The 27,641-nt window shown below is 42.8% G+C and overlaps 1 protein-coding gene across 3 annotated transcripts; it reads left to right on the forward strand.

Annotated features, from left to right (window-relative positions):
* Positions 1-27,641, forward strand: Polr3G (RNA polymerase III subunit G). Of its 3 annotated transcripts, none has more exons than XM_080267284.1 (3): positions 6-116; positions 19,512-19,615; positions 26,301-27,641. In XM_080267284.1, exon 3 carries the CDS (start codon positions 26,308-26,310, stop codon positions 26,968-26,970), a length of 663 nt encoding a protein of 220 aa, XP_080123410.1. In that variant the 5' UTR covers positions 6-116; positions 19,512-19,615; positions 26,301-26,307; the 3' UTR covers positions 26,971-27,641. The 3 variants fall into 3 exon arrangements, with proteins under 3 accessions (XP_080123411.1, XP_080123410.1, XP_080123409.1); XM_080267283.1 differs by having other exon boundaries at positions 104-137; XM_080267285.1 differs by lacking the exon at positions 19,512-19,615 and having other exon boundaries at positions 1-137.

Here is a 27,641-nt window from a genome sequence, read left to right on the forward strand (position 1 = left end):
ACGAGGAGACTGATACGTACTACTATCCCTGTCCATGTGGGGATCGGTTCCAAATCACAAAAGAGGAGCTAGCATCAGGGGAAGACACAGCTACTTGCCCCAGCTGTTCACTTGTGGTGCGCGTTATTTACAACTTAGTGAGTTTATTGCCTTTCAGAAGTATCTTACTATATATGTTGTACTATGTGTTTTGACATTGAAATTAACCCCTTCAGGCCATGGACTTCAATGGTATCTCATTTTGTTTTACCCCTTCATTCCATGGACTTTTTTTAGTTTGTTCTGGCTAATGGCAGATGATTTTATTCACCTCAGGCAAAATGTCACTGTAGGGTTTAGAAGCAAATGCATAACACATTCAGTTAATTTTTGTCCAGGGACTTCTTAATTTATGATTGGGTTGCATTTGGAAAAAATCTGTCTTTAACTGAACTTTGTAAATCAGGAGCAGTATAGAATAGTTCAGAAGGATTATGTCAAGTAATCAGTGAGGGTTACTTGTATGTGGCATTACCTGCCACTTAAAACACTACAGTACATTACAGAGTATTTTATACGGCCACTATTTATCACTGAATTTGGAACAGTGAATATAAACATGGTTAATTCAAAATATTGTCCGTAGGTGGGGGTGCCCATAATCCACCCACTTAGTGTAGTGGTATTCTATTTTAGGGTAGCTCTACATTGAGCGACAAGCCAAATGATTTCTTGTGAACGAGGAGATCATTTACAGCACTGGGTGGTAACCTTATGACCAACCAACATGTGTTCACTACATGCCAGCAAGTGGGTTGGCAGAGGGTTGGTGCCCCTTTCTGGAAAACAACTACACTAACTAAAAATACGAACAAGAAGCCTTGGACCAGGACTGACCAACAGGTGATGACTAAAGACCTAACAAAAGACCTGGTATGGATTGCGACATGAAATGTAAGGGGTGCGAATGATGAGGTGAGAGAGAGAGAGATTGTCTGGGTGCTTCAGGATACAAAAGTAGATGTACTGTATGTGGAATAACTGAGACTTAATGGAGAGGTGAGACTGTGAGAGAATGGGAGTATGGATAGGGTATATGCACAGGAGTAGGTGAGAATGAGAAGGCAAAAGAAGGAGTTTGTATTGTTGTGTGCAAGAGATGGAAGGAGAATATAAGAGAGTATGGATCTGTCAGCTCAAGGATTGTGTGGATAAGACTGAAAGTTGGACTGCAGATGTGGGTGATTTTGTGTGGGTGTGCCAAAGCAAGATCGTGCAGGTAGAGTGAAAGAAGAATTCTGGATAAATGTGGAAGGGTGCATGGAAAAGTCTGAAAGGAATAAGAGAGTGTTTTTGATTGAAGATTTGAATGGAAAAGTAGAGAATGTGACGGTGGATAAAGTAGTTGGTGAGTGGGGTGTGCCTGCAGAAGTGGATGATAATGACAGTGCTCTAGTGGACATTAGTGCAGGGAGGGGGTTGGTGATAGCCAATACCCTCCTCAGACACAAAATGATCCACAGGTATACGTGGTAAATGATGAGAAGGGAGGGTGGTGAACTGGATGGACGGAAGGCAATGACTAACTATGTGTGTGTGTGTGGATGATAGAATGAGAAGGTGTGTAATGGAATCAAGAGCATACAGAGTTTGGGGGGAGGGGGACTTTCTGACCACTACATGGTGGTGGTGAAAGCCAAGGTTCAGATGGAATGGAGGAGGAGAAGAAGGGAAGGACAGGAGGAAGTAGTATGCAAGAGGATGGAAAAAAAAAAAAGGCAGAATACAAGAGAGAAGTGGAGGAGCGATTGGATAAATATGATTTGGAGCAGATAGGGGACACGGAAGGTGTGTGCAAGATATTCACGGAAGAAATCTGTGCAGCACATGAAGTGGTGCGTGGGGTGAAGAGAAGACATAAAAGGAAGTGCAAGGAACAGCATGTAGCAGGGGTAGGCAGCCCCACCGAGGGAAGTACTACCGCCAAGGTAACGGGAGACTCAAGGAATAGATTGAATTCCATTTTCTTTCCTTGGCCATGGTAGCTGGTTACACATCTTTCTGCCTCACACATTAGAGGGCATCAGGCTGCCCTCCTTACACAACACACACATCCACATTATATCACATTGCCTTAACCCTTTAACCGCGGGTGTCATTCCAGAATGACATTGAAAAAACTGGACCAAACCGCGGGTGTCATTCTGGAATGTTCGTGAATATTTTGAACATCGCGCGTTTTTCTTGTGCGCAAATTGTTTCACACAAGAGTAGCTGTCGAGTTCTTTCACGCCAGCCCTCCCACACCTCCCTCCTCCCACCCCCCGGGGCCCCCCCCCCCCCCACCCCTGCCCTGACACGCATCAGTCAGTATCTGTCCAGCTCTGTACGTGATAATGGCGCTCCGTCCCGAGTCATCATCGCTCGCTTCCTCCTCGGAAATTCCTAGTGCTAGTGTGCCTTCGACCTCTACACCGAAGAAGGAACTGCCGACGGCGAGGCAGAAGGGGCTGAGCACCCCAGAAATTAGGACAAAGCTGGATAAAACTGTACGTACAACTCTGGATTGTGGCAGTGAGAGTGATACACTTACTGCAAGTAGTGATGACTATGCAGTTATTGGTGGTGAACTGTTTATGATTGAACACTTGGGCAGTGACAGTGATGAAAGTGAACATGTTGTCTCCCCCCCACCACCCACAACTTACTCTGGGAAAGGGAAGGCGCCCATGGGGAAAATGGGTGTAGCACGTGGGAAGGGAGTGAAGCCGAAACTTACGTCTCCTACACCCGGCCCTAGCAAGCATTTCCCACCACTTTCCCGTTCCCCTAGCCCTATTGCCCTCACATCATCTTCATCTTCTGCCGTGCCCTCTCCTCAGTCTACATCATCTGAGGAATATGAATTCCCAGAGCCTGCACAGCGAGGGAAGGCAGGCCGTGCAGGCAGGGTAAGCAGGGCAGGCTGGCCTAGAACAAAGGGGATGTGTGGCAGCAGGAGGGCAAAGCGGGGTGATAAGCGAGGTGATAAGCGGGGAAGAAAGGGTCAGATTTCACCACACACCAGGTCAGTAACCCCCCCGCCTGCCCCCCGCCCAGCTCCCTCACCCTCGCCACCCCCCCACTCACCCCCCTCCCGCTCACTTCCTTCCTCACCTCCTGCCTCACCCATTGCCTCCACCTCAACTCCTTTTCACCGGGAAAAGAGTGCAATGCGACCTGCCACTGCCACTGAACCACGCACTGGGAAAGTGGATGCATGTGTTTGGTCTGACGGTGCTGATTTTCAGCCACACAATCCGCCGTTTGACATGACAAACGCGGGAATACAGCCTGCCTTCCCATGCAACGAAGGAGATGACTTTGTGGACTACTTCCTGGCCTTCATGGATGACGAAATCGTGCAATTTGTCAGCGATGAGACCAATAGGTATGCAGCTCAGTGTGCAACAGAAGGGCCGGGACCTATTGGCTCACCAAAGCAAGTGTCGTGGTTGCCTGTCGGGATCAGAGAGCTATATGTGTTCTTTGCTGTCATGTTCTTGATGCCCCATATCAAGAGACATGAGTTGGAGGAGTACTGGCTGGTTGATGACATCACTTCAATCCCGACATTCGGCAAATACACGTCACGAGATCGGTTCCGACAGCTGCTAGGATACCTGCACTTCGCTGACAATGAAAACCCGTCCCAAACTGACCCTTGGTGGAAAGTGAGGGATTTCCTCAACAGGATTAGGGATCGATTTATGCGATTTTTCCGTCCTATGCAAAAAGTCGTCATAGATGAATCGCTGGTATTGTTCAGAGGACGTCTCAAATTCATGCAGTACATCCCCAGCAAACGCCAACGCTTTGGGATAAAGTTCTTTGCGCTGTGTGACTGTGAGACGAGGTATATCCTTGATTTCGTTATCTACTTTGCAAGCACAATGGACGTGGACAGGAAAGACCCCCTTGGCTTCTCTGGCTCCGTAGTAAAAGTGCTGATGGAGAGGTATTTTGGTGGGAGTCATGTGCTGTACACGGACAATTACTACACAGCACCGAAACTCGCTAAATACCTGGCTGAACACGGCATCGGCACTGTTGGCACTGTACGGAGCCACAGGAAAGAGTGGCCAAGTTTCCCTGAAGCATCATCCTCATCCAAGGGAGATGTGCACCTGAAGAAGTCTGACAAGCTTCTGGCGATCAGGTGGCACGACGAGAAGGTTGTGAATATGCTCAGCACCATCCACAAGGGGGAATTGCAGAGAACTGGGAAGGTCAGCTACAGGACGGGAGAGCCAATCATGAAGCCCGATGCCGTCATTGACTATAATATCAACATGAGACTTGTTGATAAGTCGGACATGATGATTGGCGAGATAGACTGTCTCAGGAGAAACACCCATTGGTACAGGAAGGCTTGCCTCCACATGCTTGATATGTGCATGCTCAACGCCTTCCTCCTCTACAAGACACAAGTCGGGGGCATAAGGCAACCATCCCTGAGACAGTTCTCCAATACTGTCGTGCAGCAGCTGCTTGCACAATTTGGTCAGGTGACGGCATTGGTCCCGAGGCGATACTCTGACACACAACCTGATCGTCTTGAGTGCCGCAGTTACATGAGCCGGCACCAGCTTGTGAAATTGCCTCTCACCCCGCAGGCGGCAGGTTGTCACAGGGCCGTTGCAGAGTGTGTCATAACACCACATGGAGGCCTCGGGCGAGAAAAATGAGCACACACCAGTGCCAGGAATGCCAAGTCGCTCTCTGTGTGACTTCGTGCTTTGCCGAGTACCACTCTCTGAGTAAATACTGACAGTGACAGTGACATACAGTGATGCGACAGTGATGTGCTTTACCAATAATTGTATAAGGGATAATGTAGTAATAAGGGATATTTTGCCTAGAAAACAATGTAAATATTGACCAGTATAATAAGTGATATTGTAATAAGAAAATCTGCGGCACTGCTGTGATTTTGTGATGCGACAGTGACGTGCTTTACCAATAATTGTATAATATAGTAATAAGAGATATTTTACCTAGAAAATTATGTAAATATGGCCAGTATATACGTGATATGGTAATGGGAAAATCTGCGGCACTGCTGTGATTCTGTTATGCGACAGTGACGTGCTTTACCAATAATTGTATAATATACTAATAAGAGATATTTTACCTAGAAAATTATGTAAATATGGCCAGTATATAAGTGATATGGTAATAAGAAAATCTGCGGCACTGCTGTAATTCTGTGATGCGACAGTGACGCAATATAGTAATAAGTGCAGTGTAAATATAATGTATATTGCCCAGATTATATGTAAAATAGTAATAGAAGTTAGAAATAATGAAAACATCGCCGCTAACCAAACGTCAGTGAGCTTGTGATGCCGCAGTGACGTGCGGGCAATTACAGCGCCTTTTACCTACCTCAGTGAACACAGAGTGAGTGTTTATCGTATGTGCAGTGTTCATATATGTTTATAGTACTATTATCAGAGAGTGGTTGGCATTTGGTACTGGTGTGTGGGGCGTAAAATAGTGATTTTACACCCCTCACTTCTAACGGCACTGCCTGTCCTGTGAAAGTCCACAAAGTCATGAAACCTACATCACTGCAAAGCTGAAGGTTAGTACTTTCTAATGGTGCCTTATTTTTTGCTCAAGCTCTATTCTGTGCAGAGTTATTAAGGTTTAACCCCTTAACCGCGGGGCATCACTTTTGTGATTCTGTGTTATTTTGAATTCACCCGGGCTTCTAAGTGGGGGCTTGTATCATCTGTCAGTACTGCCAATGTCCAACACTAGTCAGCACTCCTAATCTCATCTGTACTCCCATCCATTGTTGACAATTTAGCCATTTCTCCCCGTTCTTGACTCCCCTCCCTACCCCCCCTCCATTACCCTATCCTCTCGCCTGCCCGGCCGTGCTACGCTAAGTAAATCTTCCCTGGAATTTTTCACTGATTTCGTCCATTGAAATAAGCCCTATGCCCTATTCTTATACCAAATAATATATACAAGAAAGAAATAAGGTAAGTGAGAGTGCCATACACCTGGAATTGGCTAATTATCACCTGACAACACCTCACATGCACTCGTTCGCTAATTTTCGCTGTTTTTTTCCCTTTGAAATATGCCAAATAATCTATTTTCGTAATAAATATACATATAAGGAGGGAAGGGAGAAGCCTAAGTGATATTTACATTCACCTGGAACTACCTAATTTATAATGTATTGTCTAGATTTCCTGCCAATCATTTCAGTGAAATACATAGCTGTTTCAAGAGCTACGTTGGTAGTACTGAATATCCCCTAAGTAGGCCTCTACCCGGGCCGGCCCTCCCGTATCAGTTCTCTCTCATCTTCCGAAGAGGAGGTACGCGTCTGTTCCTCTTGCTGACTTCAGGGTCTTTTTCACCCCCGTGCAAAGGGTCCTGTGACCTGTACCCCCTACTAAACCTCGTGTGGAAAGAGGTAAAGGGCTGACAATTGATAAAAGAGTGACTACGATCTTTCTATTGAGTAAAACAGTGCAAGTGGAATTGTAAATAATGTGTAAATAATGTGTAAACAGCAAGTGAAAGTAATGAATGTAAATATATGTGAACAATGGAAAATAGTTTTATAAGTTACTTCAAGTGACAGTGCATAACACAGTGTAAATAAAATAGAAATGTAAATAACGTAAATAAAATAGAGAATGTAAATAGAAATGTAAATGAGTAGTATTATAAGAATACGAGTATATACCCTAGGAGTATTGAAAGTGAAAGTTTCACTCTAGCATGTCTGAATACTATGAGTTATGAGAGTGAAGATGAAAGTGACATTCACTCTCAATGCTAGTATACAGGACGAGAAAGTGAATGCTATGTATTTTACTGAAAGAAATTGAATCCCTACAGTGACAATAAACTAATACTACTGAAGGAAACTTATGGATAAAGGCTGTAGATATATATAAGTGTTATATAGTAATAGAAATATAAAGTGTGAGGGGTTTTATGAATAATAAATGACAGAGTACCAAGAGCGAACTAGCTCAAGTGTGGCCGTCAGACGCGCTCATAATTTTCATTGCTTTCACAGTGGGGTTTTTTTTGGAGTATGGATCTCAAACTACTTGAAAATCATAGAGTAGTGTTTATAGTGTTAATATCTGGCTGTGGTAATCATATTACGTGTTGTCGGGAAGTGTAAAGTGGAGACTTTGTTACCCAACTTCAGAGGTCTCCAGAAGTCCTACGGTAACTGACGAAGGCTCAACAAACATTCCAGGAGAAAGCTGAAGGTATGTGCCATAAGCATATATAATTTTAATATTCTAGGACTAATAACTGATTTTTGGCAAATATTTTTTGAGAGTCTGTCGGAGCCCGAATAACCCCGCGGCACACGCAAAACATCAGTAAACATGCCCGCGGTGTAGGGGTTAAAGGTTTGTTTACACTTGGCTGGAACCCCCGCGGTAGAGGCCAGTCGGGGCAAAACAATGCCCGCGGTTGAAGGGTTAAACCTGCTATCCTCACTCCATAAAATACCGATCTTGTCATTACATATCCTACACATTCCACAACACATCCCTGCTCCCCCCACCCCTCCATAAAAAGAACCATGGCTGCTGCTATACTGGGAATTAATACGGTGGTTTCTCGGATGACCGCCACTGGCAGGGCTGGGTCGTCTGCACAGGGCCCTCCCAGTCATCCTCAAGCAACTATTCCACCTTCAGTGTTGCAGTGCCCCAAAACTGCTTGTCAGTGCAGTAAAATTTTCTTCAGCGATATTAGGGGACTTCACTTCATCAACTCTGTTCACAATTTCCTCCAGTTTGAATCTCCTGATCTGCTGTTTTTGACAGAGACACAAGTAAGCTCCACCTCCGATTTAGCTAGATTTAATTTTCCTGGTTATGTCTGGCAATAGATAGATAGATCTTGATTCAAAATTTCAGACCCGAAGGAGGCGTATGTTGCCTTGCTAAATCAGAAATTGCCCTGGAGGAGATTACTAAATTTAATTGTCCTTATTTCAACAATTCCATGTACAAATTAAATTCTTTTGGTAAAATTAAGTATTTCTGTTTTGTTTAACATTCCCCAAATGCCCCTCCAGAGCCAAGTTTATTTGACTTTCTTTCGCCACAACTAAGTGTCCTCAACATTAATGCTGCATCAGAAATTACCATCCTGAGTTATTTTAATGTCCATAATGTTGAATGGCTTACTTATTCAGCCAGAACTGATGACTCTGGTCTTTAATGTGAGCTGTTTGCAGACTCATTTAATCTCACCCAGTTAGCCAGTCAACCTACCTGTGTACCAGACAATCCTGACCAAAATCCCCACCTGTTGGACTTGTTTCCAACAACCAGTTCAGATAATTAAACCATTTACAACGCTGGGTGGTAACTATATAACCAAACCATACGTGCTCCCTACGTGTCTACAAGTGGGTTGGTGGAGGGTTAGTGCCCCTCCCCGTAAAACAAATAACTCTATAAAATCAAATGGTCACCCCTTACGGGATTATGGCGTCTGGCAATAGATAGATAGATAGAAAATGTTGAAGTGACGATCATTGTCTGATACAAGTCACCAGTTCAACACCTACCACACTCCCCTTCTGTGAACCTGTCTGGATGACTAAATGGCACTACGATGGGGCAGAGTGGAAGGGTCTCCCAAAATATTTTCCTGGATGTTCCTTGGGCCTCCTTTTTCTCTCACGATGCAAACTCCACATTGGGCCACATACAGGATTTCATTAAAGTTGGCATGGACACATTCATTCCCCATCATAGTTACAGAAAAAGATGTAATTCACCTAAATGGTTTGACCACGGTTGTGCTAGAGTAACAGTACATAAACCAATAGCCTATATGTAATTCACCTAAATGGTTTGACCACGGTTGTGCTAGAGTAACAGTACATAAAACAATAGCCTATATGTAATTCACCTAAATGGTTTGACCACGGTTGTGCTAGAGTAACAGTACATAAAACAATAGCCTATAACACTTATACAATGACCAAAACTAAAGAAGCCTTTAACCATTATAGAACTATCAGAAACCATGCCAAAACTATTATCAATCTTTCTAAATCAATCTTCCTTCATAGGGCAAGCTAACAATACTAAACAATCCAAATGATAACTAAATACTCTGGTCTACCCTAAATCTAACTTCGCTATGATGTCTTCCATTCCCCCGTTACAGTCTCCCAATGGAAATCTAGTAAGTGACCCACATGGAAAAGCCAACCTTCTTGTTGGTATTTTTTCAACAAACTCAACCCTAAATGCAGAAGATCACAATATTCCTCAGATACCCCCTTTCAAGATTCACACAAAATACATACAAGCTGTATTACAGAATCTCTCAGTAGATGAAGCTACCGGTCCATATGGAATTCCTTCAGTAGTACTTAAAAATTGCTCCCCAGTGTTGGCTCCTGTATTGGCAAAATTTTTTCGCTTATGCATCTGCACCTCAAGTTTTCCAACCTCATGGAAAGAAACATATATCCATCCTGGCCCTAAAAAGGAGGCCACTTCTGATTCATCAAACTATAGACCAATCGCTGTAACTTCCGTTCATGGTAAAGTTTTTGAGACACTAATAAACACACATAGTCAAGCACCTAGAAATCAAAAAATTAATCAGTGATCATCAGTATTAATTTAGACATGAATGTTCAGCTGTAGACATTCTTTCCCTTCTTACCCATCAGATTAACTAAACAATAGACCAGCATTGTGAAACACACACAATAGCACTTAATATTTCCAAAGCATTTGACAGAATATGGCACTAAATATTTCCAAAGTATTTGACAGAGTATGGCACTGGGTCATATTGTCTAAGATGTCACACTATAGCCTTGCATCACTGGTTCCTCTAATTTCTTCTTACCGTCATAATAGAAAAATACGGGTCATGGTAGATGAAATTTATTCCCAATTTCATTCCACAAATGCTGGTGTACCTCAGGGGTCAGTTTTGGCCCCAACTCTCTTTCTCATTCAAATAAATGACCTCCTGTCTGTCACTCACAACCCAATACATTCTTATGCTGATGACTCGACACTTCGTAGTTCTTTCACATTTAATACCTCCATTACACAGTCTGATATTATAAATTCCTAAATAAACACAGCAATTTTAAATTCCCAAATAAACTGAGCAATTTATCTGAACCAGGACCTTTCTAAAATTAATCAGTGGGGACAAACAAATCTGGTCTCATTTAACCCCTACACCGCAGGGATGCTTTAGCGCTCCTTGGGCGTCCCGCGAGGATATTCGCGTTCTGACTGACTCTTTAAAAATATTTGCCAAAAATCAGCTATTAGTCCTAGAATATTATAATTATATAAGCATATGGCACATACCTTCAGCTTTCTCCTGGGATGTTTGTTGAGCCTTCGTCTTCTACCATAGGACTTGTAGAGACTTCTGAAGTTGGGTAACGAAGTCTCCACTTTACACTTCCCGATACCCCGTAACATGATTACCACTGCCTGATATTATAACTAGAAACACTATTCTATGAATTTCAAGTAGTTTGGAATCCATATTCCAAAAACAAAAACACTGAAAGCAATGTAAATTACGAGCGCATACGAGCTTTCCTTCCGTGCGGGTTCCCCGATGGTAATCTGAGGCGGAGCTGTCATTTATTATTTATAAACACACTCACACTTTATATTCCTAGTACTTTATTACACCTATTTACATATACAATATTTATCTATAAGTTTCTTTCAGTACTAGTAGTTTATTTTCACTCCAGGCATTCACTTTCTCATTCTGTATACTAGCGTAGAGAGCAAAGCTGTCACTTTCATTTCTCCCAGTATTCATACATGCTAGAGCAAAACTTTCACTTTCATTACTCCTAGTATATATACTCGTATTCTTATATTACTACTTATTTACATTTCTATTTACATTCTCTATTTCATTTACATTTCTATTTTATATACACTATTTATGCACTGTCACTTGCAGTAACTTATAAAACTATTTTCCACTGTTCAGTTATATTTACATTCATTGCTTTCACTTGCTGTTTACACATTATTTACATTTCCACTTGCACTGTTTTAGAGTCACCAGAAAGATCATAGTCACTGTCCATCATTATCATTGATAAATTAGCCAGTTCACATTCCACAGCAGAGTCACTTAGTCCTTTACCCCTACACACGAGGTTTAGTAGGGGTAGAGGTCACAAGGCCCTTTGCATGGGTCTAAAAAGCGGTGGAATTGGACAGGCGCGAATCTGAAGTGGTTTCACCTTGAAAGAAGACAGTAAACTGAATGCTGTGGTCTAGGGGGCAGTGAAGGGTTGCCAGTGTCAGCGTGGTGACAGCTGCTAATATATACGCTATGAAATGATTGGCAGGAAATCTAGACAATACATAATAAATTAGGTAGTTCCAGATGAATGTAAATATCACTTAGGCTTCTCCCTTCCTTTCTTATATATATTTTTATTATGAGAACAGGTCATTCTGCATATTTCAAGGGGAAATAAACAGGGAAAATTAGCAAACGAGTGTACATGACGTGTTGCCAGGTGATAATTAGCCCATTCCAGAAGAATGGCAGTATCAATTACCTTTTCTCTTTCTTTTATATATTATTTTGTATAAGAATAGGGCAAAGGGCACATTTCAATGGATAAAGTGAGTGGAAAAATCCGTCCAGGATTTGTGTAGCGTAGCGCAGCTGGTCAGGCGGTAGGAGAGGGTAATGGAGGGGAAGTAAGGAGGGAGGGAGTCAAGGACAGGAGAAAAATGGCCAAATTGTCAACAGAGGATGGGCGTACAGGTGACTTTAGCAGAACTGAGTATAGCTGGACACTGGTAGTACTGATAGATGCTGCAAGCCACCACTTGAAAGCCCGGGCAAATTCAAAATAACAAAATCACAAAAGTACTTGGGTAGTGTGATGAGTAAGGATGGAGGTTTGGAGGGTGACGTGCTTGAAAGGGTACAGCAGGGAAGAAAGGTTGCTGGTTCTTTGAAAGCAGTGATAAGAAACAGGGAAGTGAGCATGGAAGTGAAAAAGTTACTACATGACAGTATTGTGATACCAACTCTAACGTATGGAAGTGAAGCTTGGATGTTGCTGGAAGGACACAAGTCAAGAGTGAGAGCAGTGGAAATGAGTTATTTAAGAGGAGCCTGTGGAGTCACATGGAGAGACAGGCTGACGAATGAGGATATAAAGGATCTTTGTGGTGTGGATGTGGATGTAATAGGAAGCGTTATGAGGAACACACTGAGGTGGTTTGGCCATGTGGAGAGGATGGAGGGTGAAAGACTGACGAAGAGAGTGTATGTGAGTGAGGTGGAGGGGGGAAGAGGGAGGGGGAGGCTGAGGATGAGATGGAGGGATGGGGTGGAGAGGTATATGAGAGAGGGGGGTGTGAGTTGGGAGGGGGGCAGTGAAATGGCGGGGGACAGGGTGACTTGGAGGCGATTTGTTTGTGGCCACCCCAAACGGGATTGAGGTGTCTGGCAATAGATAGATAGATAGACAAAAGTGATGCCTTGCGGTATGATCCCTTGCTCCCGAGCGTCACGAAAGTGACGCCCCGCGGTTAAGGGGTTAATGCTCAGAAAAATAAATACATTAATTTCTCCAGCAGAAAGAACCATTGGACTCCCACATAATTTTAAATGATGTCAGTATTCCCACATCCACTACAATTGATATCCTAGGTGTCACACTAAACACCAACTTAAGCTGGACAGCTTATGTTAAATCCCTTGCTAAAAATACTTTTAAAAAGTTGAGTCTTCTGTACAGAGTTTGTGAATTCTTCACTAACAAGCAGTTGGCCACAGTATACAAAAGTTACGTGCGTTCTCAGATCGAATACAGTTCGTCACTGTGGAGTGAATGTGGAGCTGTCATTGAGGCAGTTGGACAAAATTCAAAATAAAGCCATTAGATTAATCAATAATCCCGCCATTACGCACGTCCTTCCTCCATTATCAATATATAGAGATGTTGCATCTTTAGCATTATTTTACCAATATTTTTACCATAAGTGCTCTGACGAACCTGCTTCAATTGTGCCTTCCCTTCACATTTTGTCCCGAAATATTCGGTCAGCTGGGAGCGCCCATGAACTTACACTCTTTCCTCTGCAATGCAGAACCTCTGCTTATCAAAATTCATTTATCCCTAGAACTACTACTCTCTGGAATTCACTTCCTAGGGATTGCTTCCCACAAACATTTAATCCACTTTTATTTAAATCCAGTTTTTATAAATATTTTATGAATGGAGGATGCCTTTAGGCACATGGACTTTCTTTTTTTTTCCTTTGTTTCTCCTTCTTCCATTCATTGTCTTAAAAAAAAAATAAATAAATAAAAATGGTGGAATGAAGAGGTGAGACAGGCTGTGGTGCAAAAGAAGGCATATAGTGAGTGGATGAGAAACGGGGGCATGGAGGAAGTTGAGAGACAGAAGAGAGAGTTGTATGAGAGAGAGGAAGAGTGAAGTGAAAAGGTTAGTATGAAGAGAGTGGATAAGGAATTTGGAAGGAATTTGAGTGTAAAGTGGAGGGAATCTATGAAAATGTTCTGGAAAGAGGTAAAGAGTGTTAGACAGGGTGATAAAGAAGTAAGCTGGGGAGTGAAAGATAAAACTGGTAGATCTTTGTATGCAGCATGTGTTAGGAGTGTAATACTGTATGGTAGTGAGTCCTGGGCAGTAAAGGAGGAGGATATTTGCAGGCTCAAATATACAGAAATGACAATAATTATGTGAATGTGCAGTGCATCCCTGCATGCAAGGCCTTGGGGAGCTGGATTTACAGTGGCAGAGTTGAGAGGTTGGATGGGACTGGAGTGTATTGGTGTTGTGATGAGGAGAGGTAGATTGAGGTGGTTTGGGCATGGGGAGAGGATGTAAGATGATAATTGGGTGCAGAAAGTGAGAAGTGTTAATATTGGGGGTGGGGTTGCGAAGAGTAGACTGAAAAAGACGTGGGACTGTGTCATTCATTGTACCGTCAGGGTTAAGGGACTGAACAGGGAGGCTGCCATAAATCGAGCAGCATGGAGAGCCACCATTAGATGAACAGGCCTGATGCATGCAAACATGTTGGAGCCTTTGAAAACAAAACGATTGCTAGTGGAGAAAGGAGAAAAAGTGGGCAGATGGAGAGAACACTTTAAGGAACTCTTACAAACAGAGAATGAAAGTAATGCGAGTATAAGCGACTGGGAGAAGGGTGGGGGTGAGTAGGGAGGAAGAGCTCAGTAGGATGGAAGTAGTAGAAGCAATGAAGAGAGTCAAAATGAGGAAAGTCCCAGGCATTGATGGAGCATGTGGTGAAATGCTGAAGCATGCGGCAGAGGTAGTAGTAGAATGGATATGGAAGATGTGCAGATTAACCTGGGAGGAAGGTAGAGTCCCGGAGGATTGGAAGTCAGGTATTTTTATTCCCCTGTATAAAGGAAAAGGTGAAAAAGAAGTGTGTGATAATCAAAGGGGCATATGTCTTCTTAGTGTAATAGGAAAAGTATATGGTAGGATACTTATTGACAGAGTTAGGGAAATAACAGAGGACTTAGTTGGAGAAGAACAGGGAGATTTTAGGAAGGGAAGAGGTTGTGTAGATCAGATATTCGTTCTTAGGTCTTTAGTGGAAAAGTTTCTAAAGAAGGGAAGGAAGTTGTGTGTGGCCTTCATGGATTTGGAGAAAGCATATGACAGGGTGGATAGACAAGGAATGTGGAAAGTATTAAGGCTGTATGGAGTAAGTGGAAAGTTGTTGAATGCCGTGAAGAGTATGTATGAGGGTGCTAAGGCTGCTGTACATGTGGGTAGTGAACTGAGTGAATTTTTCTATTTGAATGTTGGATTGAAACAAGGATTTGTCATGTCTCCATGGTTGTTCAGTCTGTATATGGATGGGGTTATAAAAGAGATACAAGGTAGGGCAGTGGATGTTGGAGTGACCCTAATGAGAGAGGGCAGTGTTTGGAAACTCCCTGTACTGTTTGCAGATGATACTGTATTGATAAGTGAAGACAAAGGGGAACTGCAAGACTTGATGAATGAGTTTGGGAGTGTGTGTAAGAAATGGAATATGAAGGTGACCATAGGGAAGAGTAAAGTTATGGTCTTCAAGAGAATTGAAGTTACTGAATGTACAATGAGGCTGGATGAGGAGGAAATGGAAAATGTTAGTGCATTTAAGTGCTATGATTGGGTAGTGTGATGAGTAAGGATGGAAGTTTAAAGGGTGAAGTGCTTGAAAGAGTACAGCAGGGAAGAAAGGTTGCTGGTTCTTTGAAGCAGTGATAAGAAGCAAGGAAGCAAGCATGGAAGTAAAAAAGTCACTGCATGACAGTATTGTGATACCAAGTCTAACTTATGGAAGTGAAACTTGGACCTTGTTGGAAGGACACAAGTCAAGAGTGAAATCAGTGGAAATGAGTAATTTGAGAGGAGCATGTGGAGTTACATGGAAAGACAGACTGACAAATGAGGAAGTGAAGTAGCGCTGTGGTGTGGATGTGGATGTGATAGAAAGCGTTAGGAGAAATACATTGAGGTGGTTTGGCCATGTGGAGAGGATGGAGAGCGAGAGACTAACGAGGAGAGTGTATGGAAATGAAGTGGAAGGGGGAAGAGGGACGTGGAGGCTGAGGATGAGATGGAGGGATGGAGTGGAGAGGTTTATGAGAGAGGGGGTCTTAAGCTGGGAGCTAGGCAGTGAAGTAGCATTGGACTGGGCAACATGGAGATGATTTGTTTATGGCCACCCCTTATGGGATTGAGGCTTCTGGCAATAAATTGATAGATACATACATACACACCAACTCTTAAGTGATCAGTTGTTCAGAGGACTCAGTGCTCATATATTAGGGTATTGTTTATACGAATACTTGTAACTCAATTTTTGCCAGAGCTAAAAATAAATAAATAATTGTCATTCATAATTGTACACTGAAACCCCAAGTAACGCAGTAAATACATTAGAGCTCAATCATGGACCGCAGTTCTCTGTATGTTTACATGTATAGCTACTTCCACAGCTCAGTCTGGCCACTTCCAAATGACCCACTTTTATCCTTTCTGCCCACCCTGCCCCACGTATATGACCTTGACTGACACCCACCATCATGTAACCATTATTGCAACATAACTCATGACAATTAAAGAACCAAACATTAACATAAGAGTAACAAAAGTTAGGCTGCTTGCTGGGATGAGGATGTTGCATATCTACCCGGCACTTTCCCCTGACCCCCTGCCAATGATGTCATGGCATAGCTAAAAGTCAGTGACCTTTCTTAACACTTACAAACACAAAAAGCCATACCTCAGTAATGCAGCTAGACTTTGGTGAACTGCAACAGGCGAAGTGAGAATTGAACCAGGGGTGCCATTTTTCCATTGTGTATGGTAATGACGTTGCATTCCACTATGACATCTACTGCCCATTTTTATAATGAATCAGAATTGTAATGAGTAGGTAAGTCACACTGTAAAATAATTTTTAAAAAAATAAAAATAAAAAGCACTTGCTGGAATTCATATTTCTAAAGGCCATGTAATAATAAAAACTGACAGGAGTATACAATTAAACCAATTTCTTCCCATGCAGTTTATTGAGAAAAATGACAGTGCCCCAATAAATATTATGTACAGGAATTACTGTAGCAAGTGGTTTGATACATTACCATATGTTAATAACCTGATACATAATTGTGGCATACAAATGATATGGAAGTCAAGCCGGTGTGTATAAGAAACAAGAATAACACTACTTTTTTACCTACTGTAAGCAATCGTGAACCCTTAGTATGACATACAGTACATGGTATATTAAGCTATTACAATGCGTGGTGGGGATCGTTTCATCTTATTTCATTTATAAGGACTCCATGCTTGCATGCATCAGCCTTGGTCACCTAAAGGCAGCTCAATCTCTAGCAGCCTCCCTATTCAGTCCCATATCCCTGAGGTCACACTCTGTGACCTCGTGGAGGTCTTTTTCGGTCTGCCCCTTGCAACTCTATCCCCAACATTCACACTTATCACTTTCTGCACCCGATTGTTATTCCCCATCCTCTCCACATGCCCTAACCATCTCAGTCTACCTCTCCTCTTCACAACACCGATACACTCTGTTCCCATCCTCCCTCTTAACTCTTCCATCATAAACCTACCCCCTCAGACCATGCATGCAAGGATGCACTGCACATCCTCTTCCTGTACTGCCCAGGTCTCACTACCATACAGCACTACACTCCTAACGCGTGCCGCACACAAAGATCCCTTAGCACAGAGGGAGAGCCCTCCCAGTGTCAGGAGAGGCAACAGCTTCCTGAACATCTTCCAACAACTCCTCATTCCAGCCCCACTTCCAGCACATAAACATGTCTCCAGAGTAACAAAACTCTTCCACACACTCAAGAGACTCACAAGTAAGATCAGTCCTGTCCGTCCATCCATCATCCAATCCTGTGTTGCCCCAAGAGAAGCGTAGGAGCCCCGTTCTAGGCATGTTGGTCCTGACATTTAAGATGAGAGTGACCAGCCTCACTCATCCCTGGGTGGCATTATATGAGCAGTAAACCGCAACCACCCCTTGGATATAAGCCTATACGGGTTCAGTCTGATTGGAGCGCCTTAATTACCCACTAAGCCACCATTCACCATAATTTGGTTATATGGTTACCACCCAGTGTAGTAAATGGTTTCCTCGTGTACAGGAAACCATTTGGCTTGTCGCTCATTGTGGAGTCACCCACAGATAGAAGGAAGAGGAAAGAAAGAAAGAAAGAAAGACAGAAGAGAGTGTAAAGTCACCCATAGGAAGAAGGAAGTTGAAAGAATGAAGGTAAGAAAGACAGAAGAAGATGAAAGGAAGAGATGAAAGGGCAGACACCCGATAGCAGCACTGCATCAATCTTGTCATGTCTGACAATCTCCACATCCTTTTCCTTACACACTGCACACATGAAATCAGCTTTATCTTTCAGTTTACCACTAATACCTCTGCTGGTACATCTTTTATGCACTCACTTTTCACAAACATTACATAAGATGGAATACTTCCCATGTCTCTGTGGCAAACCGCACATGGCGACCCTTCCTCATCTTTGACAGTACTGCCACCAGCTCTAGATACCATCACCTTCACTTTATATGTATTAACTTTGTACAGGGAAGTAATTATTCCTGACTTCCAATCCTCCAGGACTCTACCTTCCTCCCAGGCCAGTCTGCACATCTTTCATATCCATTCTACTGCTATCTCTCCCCTGTGCATCAGCATTTCACAGTGCACTCCATCAGTTCCTGGGGCTTTTCCCATTTTGACTTTCTTCCTTGCTTCCACTACTGTACTTCCATCCTAAAGATCATTTCCTCCCTTCTCATTTACCTTCTTCTTCCAGTCATTCCCCAGCCACTTATACAGTACTCGATTACTTTCATTCTCTGTGTTTAACAATTCCTTAAGTATTCTCTTCATCTGGTCACTTCTTCTCCCTTCTCCACTAGCAGTCTGCAGTTTTTATCTTTCACTCACCTACTATGATATTTATCACCCTGTCTAACTCTCTTTTCTTCCTTCCAGAACATTTTCTTACATTCCCTCCACTTTACACTCAAATTCCTTCCAAACTCCTCATCCACTTTCTTCTTACACTCTCATACTAATCCTTTCACTTCTCTTCTCCCCTACATACAACTCTCTGTTTCATCTCTCAACTTTCTCTGTGCGTATGCTTCCCATCCACTCACAATATGCCTTCTTTTGCACAACAGCTTGTCTCACCTCTTCATTCCACCATACTGTTCCATGCTCCCCTGTTCATCGTCTTTTCACCCCACACACCACCTCACATAATGCACAGGTTTCTTCTTTGAATACCTTGCATGCACCTTCATCTCCCCCATCTGGTCCAAATCATATTAACCTGATCACTTCTCCACTTCTCTCTTATATTCTGCCTTTTTTCTATCCTCCTGCAACCTTTCTATCCTCTTTGTATGTACAACTTCACTCTGTAAATCACCACAGTCAAACAAGATACCAAGAAGGGGTTTCTCTACATCACCAGCATCAGAGATAGGAGGAGTCATTACTTTGCCTAACTTCTTTTATACATTTTTATTGACTCTACGCTTACAGGCAACAGTGCTGTAGTGTATGCAATTTTAACTAGGATTAAAAAGTAATTTTCTGTTCATTCGGTATTTCTTCATCAACACCATATGGTAGCATACTTCCAGCCTACCATATGTTACTGTTCCTCCATAATCATTTTCTGCACTATTTGGCATGATATACTGTACTGATATTTCATATTTATGATAGACCATCATATATTAATCTCAGTTGATAATATTTTGGTAACCGTTTGTTCCTCACATCTCAAAATTACGGTACTACAGTATTTGTGATTAACTTCAGTCTGATCTAAATTGCATGCAGTCAAACTCAAACATAACTATAGAACTTTGTCTTTTTGTACAGGAAGATTTTGCTGACTATGAGGAAGAAAGTGTAACAGTGAGCAAAGAAAAGCAGTTGGCCACAAACTGAGGAGACATCACTGAATATTACCAGTGTCTTTCAGCGTAAGTAAAATCCTAGTGAGTGGTAGGTGAGGTGCTCACCATCCACTTATTTGATGTAGCGCCCCTCGCATGTGACTGCCCATTCCTCTCTTCCTTATTTCCTTCCTTTCTCTCCTGTCTTTCTTTCCTTCTTTCTTTCCTCTTTCCTATGTCTGTGGGTGACTCCACACTGAGGAACTAGCCAAATGGTTTCCTGTACACCAGGAAACCATTTACTACCCTAGGTGGTAACCATATAACCAAACTTTGATGCCTGAGGGTTAAGTGGGTAATTAAGGCACTCCAACTGGATTGAGCCTGTGTTGGTTTATATGCAAGGGGTGATTGGAGTTTATTGCTCACGAAATGCCACTCTGGGATGTGTGGGGCAGGTCACTCATCTTAACCCCTAAAGATCGCAATTGTTTCAGGCAGGGTACCTCCCACAACCGCAATTCGGTTTTGGCAACTTTCACCAAGGGCAAATTGATCATGTTCTGGCTAAAGAGAAAGAATTTACACACCTGACAACGCAATCCGCACCCCCATAGGCCTAATGGTTACCGCACAATCGCACATCAAAGTTAAAAAAAAGTTTATGATAGTTCTATCTATCTATCTATCTATTGCCAGACGCCATAATCCTGTAAGGGGTGGCCATTTGACTTTGAGTTAGTTGTTTTACGAGGAGGGGCACTAACCCTCCACCAACCCACTTGTTGACACATAGGGAGCACGTATGGTTTGGTTATATGGTTACCACCCAGTGTTGTAAATGGTTTCCTAGCTTACAGGAAACCATTAGGCTTGTCACTCAATGTAAAGCCACCTGTAAAGGAAAGAAAAGCAATATGAAGTGACAGGAAAGATGGGAGAAATAGGAAGAGAGGAGGACAGGCACAGAAAAAGAATGATAAAGGCTAAGGAAGTACTGTACCCCTCAAAAATAATTGAAAACATGAAAATTTTGATAACTACTTATTTTTCTTATTGAAACAGGCCATTTCAAATTGTTTTGTCACACCAACCATGAAAACAGGTGTATGTAGGTGTAGGGAAAATACTAGGCTGTGGGGAGATAAAGTAGGCTGTGGAGAGTAGGCCTGTACGTACAGGGGGTTGGAAATAACCAGCTTTTTGCATGAAAAGAAAGCACTTCAGTGTGTTCTGTAACATCTACCATAAAAACAGATGTGTATGTAGGTGTGGGGAGATAACTAGTGTGGGGAGTAGGCCTACAAGGCCTTGGTGGTACCAGGGGAGAAAAATTTCGGCAGCAGCCAAATTCTCTTGTGGAAACCCTCCATTTCAATGGGATTTGTCATACCAGCCATAAAAACAGGTGTGTATGTAGGTCTGGGAAGATAAAACAGGTGTGGGGAGTAACCTTACAAGGCCACATAACATTCCAAAACTAACACAGACACATATAAATGTTTATAACCATCAAGGACATCAAAATACAGTTGAATAATTCTATAGATGTATGGATTAAAAAGGAAAAAAAAAAGCAATAATTTGTTTCTGATTTCTCTTTCTATCTATCTGTCTATTGCCAGACACCTCAATCCCATTCGGGGTGGCCACAAACAAATCGCCTCCACGTCGCCCTGTCCCCCGCCATTTCACTGCCCCGCTCCCAACTCACACCCCTCTCTCTCTCTCTCTCTCTCTTTCTCTCTCTTTTTTTTTTAATGCGAGGAAGAAGGAACGGCCATGAGCCCGCAGTAACAGTTCTCCAAGAGAAAAACAAAATACAATAGAGAGCCAAATTCAAGATCCGATCAATTTGAGATGCCTGGATACACTGCGTTTGAAAGACTGGAGATCATAGGCAGCAGGAAATACAGACAGAGGGAGACAGTTCCAGAGTTGACCTGTTGCATAAATGAAAGACTGGGAGTAACGGTTAACTCTTGCATTAGAGAGTTAGACAGAAAAGGGATGAGAGTTTGCTGCCAGACGAGTGCTACGCGCCCGTCATAGAGGTGGAGGAATGCAAGCAGACAGTTCAGAGGAGCAGTGACCATTAAAGTAGCGATAGAAATGAGATAAAGATGCAACAGTGCGGCGAAGAGACAGAGGTTGAAGGGAGTCAGTAAGAGGAGGAGAGTTGAGACGAAAAGCCTTTGACTCCACCCTACTGAGAAGAGCTGTATGTGGGGAGCCTCCCCACACATGAGAGTTGTACTCCACACAGGGGCGGATAAAACCCCTGTATAGAGTCAACAATTGTGCAGGGGTAAAGAAAGAGCGGAGTCGGCTTAGCACACCCAATCTCTTGGAAGCAGATTTTACAAGAGATGTAATATGATCTTTCCAAGATAAGTCCCGAGTAAATGAAACCCCAAGCATGTTCAAGGATGATGCAGGATTAAGCTGAATATTATTAAACATTAGTGGGTATACCTGTGGAAGATTTTGTCGGGTTGATAGGTGTAAGAACTGAGTCTTAGATGCATTAAAAACAACCATATTATTTTTACCCCAGTCAGAGATAAGAGCCAAGTCAGACATTAGGTGTGCCATAGCCTCATCCCTTGTTTGTTGAAGTAACTGTTGAGATGGGCGTTGCGGGAACCGAATGGAAAGGTGAAGGGTGGAGTCATCAGCGTGTGAATGGATAGGATTAGATGTACAGCTTAGAAGATCATTGGTGAATAAAAGGAAGAGAGTTGGTGATAGGACAGAGCCCTGAGGAACACCACTGTTGATAGATCTAGGAGAAGATTGATGGCCGTCTACAACAGCGGCTATAGAACGACCAGAAAGGAAGCTAGCAATGAAGGCACAGATAGAAGGATAGAAACCGTAGGAGGGCAATTTGGAAATTAAAAATTTATGCCAGACTCGATCGAAAGCCTTTGAGATGTCAAGTGCAATGGCAAAGCTTTCGCCAAAGTTCCGAAAGGAGGATGACCAGGAGTCTGAAAGGTAGGTGAGAAGATCGCCAGTGGAGCGTCCCTGATGAAACCCGTACTGATGGTCAGAAAGAAGGTTGTGATAGGAAAGATGCCTTAAAATTTTTCTGTTGAGAATTGACTCGAAAACTTTTGAAATACAGGACGTTAAAGCAATTGGACGATAGTTGGAGGGTTGGGAGTGGTCACCCTTCTTTGGGACTGGCTGAATGAGAGCAAACTTCCAGCAAGAAGGAAAGATACAAGTTGACAGACAAAGGTGAAAGAGGCAGGGTGTAAGCACAGAAGCACAGTTCTTGAGAACAGGAGGGACCCCATCAGGCCCATATGCTTTGTTAGTACTGAGGCCAGTGATGGCAGAAAATACATCAGCTGAAAAAATTTTACTGTCAGCCATGAGGAAGTCAGAGGGGGGAAGTGATGGAGGAACAGCACCGGAATCGTCTAAGGTGGAATTGGAGGAGAAAGTCTGTGCGAAGAGATCTGCTTTATCAGTAGAAGAAATAGCTACAGAACCATCAAAGTAGAAAAGAGGAGGGAAAGATGATGAGGTAATGTTGTTAGAAATGTTTTTGGCAAGGTGCCAGAAGGAGCAGGAAGAATTCAAGTTAGAGAGTTGAGAGCATTTAGTACGGATGAAATTATTTTTAGCAGAGCGAAGAACAGACTTAGCACAATTCCGGGCAGAAACGTAAAGATGATGTGATTCAGGGGTGGGTTGGCTCCGGTACCTTTTGTAGGCCCTCTCCTTGTTGCGGACAGCATTAGAACAAGCGTGATTAAACCAAGGCTTTCTTGCGTTAGTCAAAGGATATGGGAAAGGAATGTATGCTTCCATGCCCGAGAGAATAACCTCCGTAATGTGCAAGGCACACTCAGATGGCTCACGGCCATGGAAGCAATAATCATTCCAGGGAAAATCAAAGAAGTACTGCCTGAGGGCCTCCCAGTCCGGGCTCCAAAATGCCACCTCTCCACCCCATCCCTTCATCTCATCCTCGGCCTCCCCCTCCCTCTTCCCCCCTCCACCTCACTCACATACACTCTCTTCATCAGTCTCTCACCCTCCATCCTCTCCATATGGCCAAACCACCTCTGTGTATTCCTCCTAATGCATCCTATCACATCCACATCCACACCACAATGCTCCTTTATATCCTCACTTGTCAGCCTGTCTCTCCATGTGACTCCACAGGCTCCTCTTAAATAACTCATTTCCACTGCTCTCACTCTTGACTTGTGTCCTTCCAGCAACGTCCAAGCTTCACTTCCATACGTTAGAGTTGGTATCACAATACTGTCATGTAGTAACTTTTTCACTTCCATGCTCATTTCCCTGCTTCTTATCACTGCTTTCAAGGAACCAGCAACCTTTCTTCCCTGCTTCTTATCACTGCTTTCAAGGAACCAGCAACCGTTCTTCCCTGCTTCTTATCACTGCTTTCAAGGAACCAGCAGCCTTTCTTCCCTGCTGTACCCTTTCAAGCACTTCACCCTCCAAATCTCCATCCTAACTCATTACACTATGCAAGTACTTAAACGTACTCACATTTTCCAATTCCTCACCATCCAACCTCACTGTACATTCATTGACTTCACCTCTCTCAAAGACCATCACTTTACTCTTCCCTACATTCACCTTTAGATTCGAACACACACACACACACACACACACATACATTTTTTATAAGTGAAACCTACCATATTATGTACTGATTTTGTTCGTAATACACATATCTAGTCATTTCAAGCCATTTCAGTACCACTGAAAATTGGGGGGGTGAAAAAAGAAAAAATTCTTTTTCACCGATATCTTCATAAATTTGTGCAACTTGTGCACTCCATTGCACAGCTCAGAATGAGTCTAGGAAGCTCAAAATTGCACTGCCAGGTGCATCTAATGTTCCTCTTCAGTTTGGCAAGAAAAAATAATCAATTATTGAAACTTGAAAAATCAGCCCCGTGGTCGGCCTGTGGGTCCCAACAAGTTCCAGAGGCATGGCCACGGAGAAGTTTAATATCACGTCCTTCCCTTCCACACTATACAGTAAACATCTCTGAGACTCAGATTTTGCTCTTTATACCTCATTTCTAGCTGTATGCTTGGCAGCCACACAATTTTCTTTCTTACCACCCCTTTTCCATTCGCAGAAAACTTTTTTTTTTTTCCTTAACTGCAGGTTCTTCCTCCTCATCCCACTTCCATGTTACTTAGTGTCTTCTGGGGGGGGGGGTTGTCCATCCACACACTGAACCAGTAACTCTCAGGAGATTGTTCTAGAGAGCTTGGTACTGTTCACTAACCCCTAAAGTGCTAACAAGATCGATCGATCCTTTTTCAGTATTACACAAGATACCAAATGTGATCGATTGAGGGGCTCAGGGAAAAAACTGGGGAAAACATGCTCTGCCCCGATTGTGACGTATATCCCTTCCAACCAATCAGAACTAAGTGCTGAATAGGTGGGAAGGAGGGAGGGGAGGAATGGGGTGGGAGCACATAGAAAATGGGAGTCATGTTGCCTGGAATGGTAACTTTTGTCAACTTTGACAGGTTATAGCTCAGCATTTCCCAACCTGGGGGAAATTTCCCCCTGGGGGGTAATTTCAGGTTTCCAGGGGGGAAGTTTACTGAGGGAAATTTATTTAGGGAAATACAAGTTACTAGCTACTAATTACTAGCTATTAGCCGAAGGGAGAAATCCGAACAGATGAACTGGTTGAAGGGGGAAAGGACAGATAAAAGTTTGGGAACCACTGTTATAGCTCATGAACCAGTTGGTCCAAAATGCTCTGGTTTGCCACGTAAGGTGTGTAATTTCAGGCCCTAAATCTTGGCCATAACACTTTTTACTTCTGTAAGAGTCGAAGAATCAGCTCCATATACAGATTTTCACGCCTGTACGGTCGATCAAATTGCGTATCCCAGGGGTTAACACTCCTATCAACAGCTCCCTGTTCAGCCACCACATTACTCATCACGCTGTAGAAGGCATCCCATACTGATTGGTTTTTCAGCTACCATATTTTCCTTTTAGGTGTATAGGTCCACTTCATCACCTACCCCTTAAACACCATGTCCCATATCAAATAATTTGTATTGCTACACACTCTTCAGTCCCTATAACTTTAACATTCCTCACCAACCTCCTATCAGCCCTCCTGACTTGGAGATAGTCTACCTGGCTGCTGTTTCCCCCAAACTCGTATGTAATCAGCCTACTCTCTCTTCCTAAAATGAATGTTGCACACAGTCATGTTCATTGCTTCCCCAAACTCAAGTATCCTTTCCCCTTCATCATTTCTCGTACCATATGCACATCCCCCATGTACCCCTTCATATCCTTGAGCTGGTTCACCCACATGAACATTTAAGTCCCCTCCCAAAACTATGATCTCAGTTTATATTATTTCAGTGATTTGTACTTTGTGAGCTCCTGGTTTGCATCACAAAATGTTGACCAGATTCTCGCAGAGTAGACTACCATACTGTATGTTACAGTATCACTGCGTGGTGAAAATACATGTGTGTGTGAACAGTCATTGTAAATGTTATCAGTATATCAATCATCCTTCCTTGTAGCAGGAAAGAGGTAAACCTTATCATTTATTCAGTATATTTGTACACAAATACACCTTGGAAAGTCAAGAAATTCACAATGCTGTTGTTTGATTGTGTTGCAGTTTACCTTGCTTTTAGTTTACATTTTCATAAATACTGTATTTAATTATTCCAACAGCTTTGATCATGGTAGAAAAGTTTATGTTGCTAATGTATTTTGCAGAAACAAAATGGGTGGACGAGGGCGAGGGCGAGGAAAGGGACGTGGAATGACCCTGGAACAACTTGGGGTGCAAAAAGGAGAGGGATTACCAGAGAGAGTTTTAGGACCCCCTGAAACATACCCACCCTTAGAGTTTCGACCAGTGCAACCTACACAGGAGAAGAATCTGGCAGAATCTTACTTGTTGGTAGTGAAAAAGGAATTTCGGGAACACATGCAAAACTCCCAGTACTACATCCAACCAGGGGTGAAACAACCAGACATTGAGAGATACTCTGATCGATACCAAGTGTTGGCTGGACATCGTGGCCAGCTCACACTAAACTGGACACGCTTCCCTAAGGAACTCCACCCATTAGTTACAATTAGGAGCAAAAAGCGAAAGAAAAATGCTGCAAAGGTTAATGTTAAGAAAGCAAAATCCAAAGATGTAAATGTTAGTGAGACTCTGGAGGCATTAGAGAAAAAAGAGGCTTTAGTGACAGAGGAAGCAGAAAATGATAGTGAGGAAGGGGAAGAGGACAAAGCAGAAGGAGAAGGTCTGGAGGAGGTGGAGGAGGCTGATGAAGAACTGGATGAAGGCACTGACTATGTTAACAGTTATTTCGATAATGGTGATAGTTATTTAGATGAAGAGGATGATGCCTTGGAGGAGGGAGGTGTGTTTTAATTAGTTGGTATAATATCAGTCTAGTTTGTGCCTTATTTATACACATTTGTTTTTTCTTCAGTACTTCATGTTAACATAGCTGCAGCTGTTGTGTATATCATCATCATCATCATCATAAATTGCTCTACATTGTACTTACCAGAAATCTATTTCCAAACTAGCAGTAGATTTTATTTCAGAGAGATCTCCATTGTTAAGTAAAGATACTCACATTCATAGTCAGTCCTTTTTATGTAGAAACATATTACTGAATACACTATCCACACAGATTTCCATGGTGATAGGTGGGGGTGCCTGTCATCCACTTTGTGTTGTGCTGCCTACTTCTTCCTACATGTCATCTTTCATTTTCTGCTTTTGTCCCCCTCTCCTCCTATTTCTTCCATCCTTGCTGTCAGTATTTATTACTTCTCTTTCTATTTCTGGTGGCTCAACATTAAGTGCCAAGTCATATTGGTTTCCTTTAACTCAGGGAACCCTGACAATATTGGGTGGCAACCGTATAACCAAATAACAGGATGACATGGCCTTGTTAACTCGCCGTGTGCCAGCTATTTTTAGCCCTCTGGGTCACCCCAGTGCCGGCCATTTTTCAACCTCCTCCCCCCCCCCCCTAAAATGATAGATTTTGATGTGGAAACAACGATTTTCACCATTAAAATGCTCACTGA

This window comes from Coenobita brevimanus, chromosome 23 (assembly GCF_032717465.1).
Source record: "Coenobita brevimanus isolate Jiangsu-jjx chromosome 23, ASM3271746v2, whole genome shotgun sequence".
In the NCBI taxonomy this organism is placed as follows: domain Eukaryota; kingdom Metazoa; phylum Arthropoda; class Malacostraca; order Decapoda; family Coenobitidae; genus Coenobita; species Coenobita brevimanus.